At 33.7% G+C, this 6,775-nt stretch overlaps 1 protein-coding gene and 1 pseudogene across 1 annotated transcript; both read right to left on the reverse strand.

The window, feature by feature from the left end:
* Positions 1 to 2,200: 2,200 nt before the first annotated feature.
* LOC108982971 lies at positions 2,201 to 3,896 on the reverse strand (annotated as a pseudogene).
* A 977-nt stretch (positions 3,897 to 4,873) lies between these two features.
* On the reverse strand, positions 4,874 to 6,483 carry LOC108982978 (probable glutathione S-transferase). The gene is made up of 2 exons (XM_018954475.2): positions 6,027 to 6,483; positions 4,874 to 5,456 (listed from the first exon to the last, which is right to left on the reverse strand). Exons 1-2 carry the CDS (start codon positions 6,345 to 6,347, stop codon positions 5,115 to 5,117), a joined length of 663 nt encoding a protein of 220 aa, XP_018810020.2. The 5' UTR covers positions 6,348 to 6,483; the 3' UTR covers positions 4,874 to 5,114.
* Positions 6,484 to 6,775: the final 292 nt, after the last annotated feature.

Below are 6,775 nucleotides of genomic sequence, written 5' to 3' on the forward strand. Positions count from 1 at the left end.
ATTTATAGCCCTGTGTGAATAGAACTTTACGAATTAGATGGAGAAGTCGATCGATCAGGCATCACACGATAAGGGGTAAAAATGTAATAAGGAGTAAAAATTTAATAATACTCAAATGGAAGAGGGCGTCAGCGGAAGAAACAAAGCACATAACAAATGAACAGGGGTAAAGGTTTAATAACAGTGGCTGACATAAGTGCACATGGAGAGTAAAACATAAAAATAAGGGCAAAACCGTAATCTAGCTACCTGGAATTTTAGTTCATGCATTTGTTGTCACGTTTCAAAAAAAAAAAAAAAAAATGCATTTGTTGTCACATGGCAGCAAAACAAAACCATCAGGTACGTTTATATGACCACATAATTTGTTAAAGATAATGATAGGTTTATTATCTTCATATAATCTATTTTTTTTTTATTTTTTTATAATATTTTATTTTATTTAATAGTTAAGAAAGTGACTATTAGTGATCGGTTTAGGAAGGTAACGGACTTGCCTCTATATATTTTTTTTCAGAACTTTTCATTTAGTATGCTCTTCATCTATTTTACTTTCATCTTTTAAGATATGAAGAGATTATATTATTCGTCTTTTTTTTGAGAAATTTAAAATAGTAATAATGATAATTAAACTTATGGTCTTATGGGAGACAAAAATTGTATCGATTCGACTATTATCATAACAATACATAAGTAGTTTTCTTGTTAATTTATGTGCAAATGATAACAGTGGTGTCTTTAAAAGTACTATTTATCAACAGTGTAACAATCAAAGCTACTGGTTGTCATATGTATTTGTATTTCGCTCTATCATTATTCTATTATCTTTTATTGCATTGACTAACAAATGAACTGTATCCTACTTGATTACCTTCCTATAATGTTCTTGTTGCATGTGGCATCCCAGCATATATGATTTGGTTGTTCATTAGAAGTAGTTAATGGTGTCTATGTATTGACCCATTAGATTGATCGTCTGTAAACTAACTCTAGATATGGTCAATTTACTTTGGTTTAAAAATATTTATCACCTGAAGAAATCCATATATATAATCGTCGCTCTTTCATTAAATATAATTAATCAAATATGACATCCATACTAAATCTTTTAGTAATTTTCTTCTCAATAATTGCAATATAGACTACTAAATAATCTCCAAAAAAGCTATCATCTATTTTATTTTGAAGTTTTATCTTAACGATATTCATAGTCGAAAAAGTTCGTATCATAGTTACTGTTGAAACTGAAAGTGTCAAGACAAGTCGAGTCAATCTGTTAACAGATAATATACCTTGGCCTTTCTAATGGTACTTTTCAATACCCGGCCATAAATAAGAAATTGTAGATAAGTCTTGCAGATCTGGATGATAAGACAGATCGTGCTTATAATGTTGCAGCTAAAATCTGATATTTTAGTTGAAAATACATAATTTTCTTTATCGAATTTGAGGCAATGCAATTGAGAACCAAATTAATTTGGGGACGGGACCAAATTTTATCGTGTTTTTAACTTCTCTAGTAATCCCATAATTTATTTATTTATTTATTTTTAGATTTTTGGGAGTACTTGGCCCCTGGCCGGCCTCCAGTCGTCCCTGCCGATTGCTTTCCATTTTATTTGATAATTAGATAAATCTTTTAAAAACAATAAATATTCAATTAGATAGAAATATAATATATATTTGAGTAGTGATACATGTACTTACATTTTTATTTATAAAAAATGCATAAGATATAATTTTATAATCTTCAACATATCAATAATTTTCAATATATTAATAACTGACACGTAGATAAATAAATTTTTTATAAGTACAATTAACGTTTCTCTATATATTTATCTCTTATTTTAGATTTAAAATATCACATATTTATATATCGCAATCATATAAGAAATACATGCAATTGGGAAGTTATAATTGTCTGAAACCTTTCATTAACTGCATCTTAATGAAATAACCTCAGGGATTTTCTAGCAAATGAAATAATTCCCATTAGATTTTCCTGGTGATCAGACATACATTATTCCTAATTAATTCAGACCTTCGCACAAAAAGCAACATCGAAATATCAGTAAGACATTATGGTAGAGAGTACTCTAGTCTTTTTTTAAATGAGGTGAAGTTGTGCGCACATGGGTTCTTTTGCAAAGTACATTATATTAATTTCAAAAGAAAATGAATGCCCTGTGAACCTCTATTAATCATCAAGGCCCTTCCTCTTCCTTATCTCTACGACAAATTCATGGACATTATTGGGGTCAAGAAGAGTCTTGGCCACTCTCTCCTTCTGCATGCACCTCTTTGCCCATGCAATAATCTTCGGGAACTCCGCCTCCATGCTGAATTTTCCAAACGTCCCAAAGGTATGAAACCAGCTCTAGAAACTGATGAGAGCAATCTCAGCGTACCCAAATGTTTCACCCCCAAAATAAGGCTTGTCTCCTAGCTCCCTCCAATATCTTAAAAGTCTCAAATAACTCATTCTTAGCTACCTCCTGATCTTCTCTTTTTGTGGTCCATAGTAGTCCCTTTGAAGTCACCTGCATTAATCTTGAATACTCATTTGCATTAATATTACTCTTCACATGTTACATGAAAATAGATGGAGGAGACTAGTATTGAGTTATATTTTCAGTTTTCGTTCCAAGAAAAAGTTTTTAAGTCAAAATTTATTAGGGTGTTGAATGGATAACTCAAACTCAATTAACCAGAGAATCTATTAACACTGTTGATGTCGTGTTTTGTAGTCTGAACAACTCTGTAAGGGGTTGACCTATTCTTGTGAATAAGGGAAAATGATGGCTCAAGGTGATGAGAAACACCTCTGATGCCTAAGTCAGCTTGGATTCTCATCCCGTGATTTAAGGGAGCTCAAATGAAATAGAGCATAGAGAGTTTTCTGCCCCAGCAAGAGGATATATATATACTAGATTAGAGTGGTTCCCTGGCAAGCTAATCATGGCGATGTTGCTTCGTATTCAGGTTGTGCCTTCTTCCCACGTTCTACCACGCGATAGGCCGTCCATGCCCGATCGTGGCAACCGCTAACAGTCCAGGGGGCATGTCGTGGTGTGCTCGTCCCCAACCTTCATTAAATGCAACGTGGTTTCGGCCTTGTGCGCCCACCTTCCAGGTTTGTCTAGTTGTCGATGTCCAGGGACTAGGATTGTCCCTGACATTGTGTATGGGGATGGTCGACCAGTAGTGGTGTCAGACCTTCTGACTCAAGGATCCTTGTTCCACGTGTCCAACTTCACTGCTCCTCTTTAGGCTTCATTGACCAACCTTGCCCTTCCTGGCCTGGCCCATTCTATCTTTTCATACCAATTTCCAATTGCCAGGTTATTCTTAGACCCATTAGTGCCTCGTGGGCTGGGCCCGTGTGGTTTGGCCTGACCCTGTGAACGGCCTCGGCCATCACAAACACTATAAAAATAAAAATAAACACTAAAGTACTCCTTTTGACACATATATATTTTGGGACCGATTGATTTCTTACTTCAAAGGGTAAAAAAAATTAAATCAAACCGTGAGATCAGAAACTAAATCAACCCAAATGAAGCCGTGCACGCCTTGTTACCGATAAAATTAGCCAAACATCTGGCTTGAGCTCTCTGATAAGGATAAGAGATCGGTAATGGAGATCTACCATTCCAAACTTCATCTATGTACTGAATAATTACGAGTGATTCACATATAGGTTTCCCGTTGTGGATTAGAACTGGGATTTTCTTGTAAATTGGGTTCATCTCGAGAAGCAGATTGCTCTTTTTTCTGATCAAGTCCTCCTCCATACGCTCATACTTGATCTTCTTCTCAGGCAACGCAATCTTGACCCTCATTCTATACGTGCTGACCCAGAAACCCAATAGAGTTAGCTGGTGATCTGCCATTGTCACCAGCCTCAAAGGATTAAAGAGGAAATTAAGGGGAGATAGAGGAAGCAAATGAGAAGTGGAGTAGTGCTCTTGTGAACTTCATAACCGTCCTATTTATAATTTGTATAAAGGCACATCCATTTAGGAAAGCTTGTGCCGTATTCTTTTATATTCTTTTTTGTTAAATCATTCTTTTTTAACATTTCTTTTTAAACTATCGTATTTTTTAAAATTCATGTATTCTCAAAAATCGTATTTTAAGATTAGCCATGTTTTGTTTTCACAATTTTTTTAACTCACTTAATTTAATTATTATAATTTTTTAAACTCTTACATAAAATAAAATAAATAATTCAATATTTTCAAATTTTAAAATAAAAATAATATTAAAAAAAAATATTTTAACAATATTTTATTCAACTCTTAACTTTGATCTAAATTTATCTTATCTATAAAAATAAACGAGAGCATATGTCTTCCTGACAGTAATATTTTAGAAATCTGTCTCTAGGTGGCCAATAATTATTAAAAACTAGAGTAATAATGGTTAGCTTTGCTGTAGAGGCTCTCCAAAATTGGGATGTTAGTTTAGCAAAGTTAAAAGCTTACTGTATTTGGAAGAGCCACCTGTTTTGTAACTTGACATCAAATCCAGTAGCTAATCTCATTAAACCCTCTACTTAAAATTTGAAAAGGTTCCGTAAAATTTAATATTTACAAATTATTTATATAAAGCAAAGTACTCTTAAAATTAAATTTTACCCTCGCAAAAAACTCTTTTATAATTTCACCCCCAAACTAGGTATCCTTGTTCTAGCTCTGCATATTAAGTTACGTCTTACTAGCTGGGCACACGACATGAGGAGCTTAGGCAATCCTATCAACGACAGTTTTTGCTAGCATTTTTGTAGAACATGTATTTTTCTTAAAAAAATGTTCATGTCGCATGCATGCCACATCACCCGTGCATAATGTCCGTGATCTGGTTAGCATTTCTTACATGTAGATATATACATGTATAAAATGAGAAATTATATACGTACAACTTTTTATTATTCAAACATAACCGACGTTACATGCCTCTTTTAACCTAAAGCATATATAGGATCAGACAGGTACACCATAAGCATCCAAAAAACTCAACGGACGACACATGAAAATCAAGACCCTCAGCCAAAACCAAGCAAATTCAGACATTCACAGCTTCTACCCTCTGGCAAAAACATTAGTACTCTATTCGAGGCCAAGGCTCTTCTTCCTATACTCCACAACAAACTCATCGACCTTCTTGGGGTCCTGAAGACTCTTGGCGACACTCTCCCTCTGCATGCACCTCTTTGCCCATTCAGTGATCTTGGGGAACTCTGCCTTCATGCTGAATTTCCCAAACATCTCAAAGGCATGGAACCAGCAGGAGAAAGTGACGAGAGAAATGTCGACAAACCCAAATGTTTCACCCCCAAAATAAGGCTTGTCTCCCAGCTCTCCCTCCAATATCTTGAAAGTCTCAACTAACTCGTTCTTTGCTGCCTCCTGCTCTTCTCCTTTTTTCCATAGTACTCCCCTTGGAGCCACCTGCAAATTTTGCACTTATTTGCATTAACAATATTACTCTTTATATTACAAAACAAATGGAGGAGATCAATTGAGTTATTTCTTCAATTTTTCTATACTTCTTTTACATCCAGAAAAAAAAAAAACAAGTCATAATTTATTAGGGATCATAATAGATAACACAAGATCAATTAACCAAATAAATTAAAACAATAAAATAGATGAACAAACACTTATAAATTCCTGTTGACTCATGAATAAGGATGTAAAATTACCGCTTGTCCTAAAAGTTTAAGCCGATGAAAAGAAATAGATTTTATTATTTTATATCTTAACACTTTTTCTTAAATCAGACTTTCCTTTAATAGTAGGCTCAACAAATAGAATAATTAATTAAATAAAGTAGAGTATAAAATCAAGTTTCAAACTTAAAATTTCTACTTTAATATCATATATAATTATCACTTATCTCAAAAGTTTATACTAATAGGAAGAGTTAAATTAGAGTTAAATTTTATTATTAGCTGAGAGAAGATGCTAAAACTCAATCAAATTCATCAAACAAATCAGCCAAGATGAAGACGCGCATACCTTCTTATCGACAAAATCAGCCCAGAACCTAGCTTGAGCTCTCTGATAAGGCTCAGAGGGCAGCAATGGAGATCTATCATTCCAAATCTCATCTATGTATTGAACGATGATGAGGGATTCACATACAGGTTTCCCGTTGTGGATTAGAACTGGAATCTTCTTGTAAATCGGGTTCATCTTGAGAAGCAGATCGCTCTTGTTTCCAAGCAAGTCCTCCTCCCTAGACTCGTACTTGATCTCCTTCTCAGCCAACGCAATCCTGACCCTCATCCCAAACACGCTAACCCAGTAATCCAGCAGAATCACCTGATCATCTGCCATTGTCACACGCCTCAAGTATTGAACAAGAAATTAGGTGGCCGGAGATAGAGAAAGCAAAGGAGAGGTGGAGTGCTTTCTGAACTTATCCTCCTATTTATAATACGAGAATGCCTATACAAGTATCAATAAATGTTATAAAATTGATCACGTATCTTTTTATTTATTTATTTGAGACTCTTAAATTTGTACAATAATTTGAGGGAAGCTCTTGATTTGGAGGCCAGTGCGGTTTAGACAGTGAGTTAAAATGAGAAGAGTTAAAAGATAAAAATTAAAAATTAAATAAAATATTATTTTTTTAATATTATTATTATTTTAAAATTTTAAAAAATTAAATTATTTATTATATTTTATATAAAATTTAATAAAATTATAATAATAAAATGAGATAAAATATTTTTTTTATAGGGCCTCAATCAAGTTTTCTA

This window comes from Juglans regia, chromosome 4 (genome assembly GCF_001411555.2).
Source record: "Juglans regia cultivar Chandler chromosome 4, Walnut 2.0, whole genome shotgun sequence".
NCBI lineage: Eukaryota > Viridiplantae > Streptophyta > Magnoliopsida > Fagales > Juglandaceae > Juglans > Juglans regia.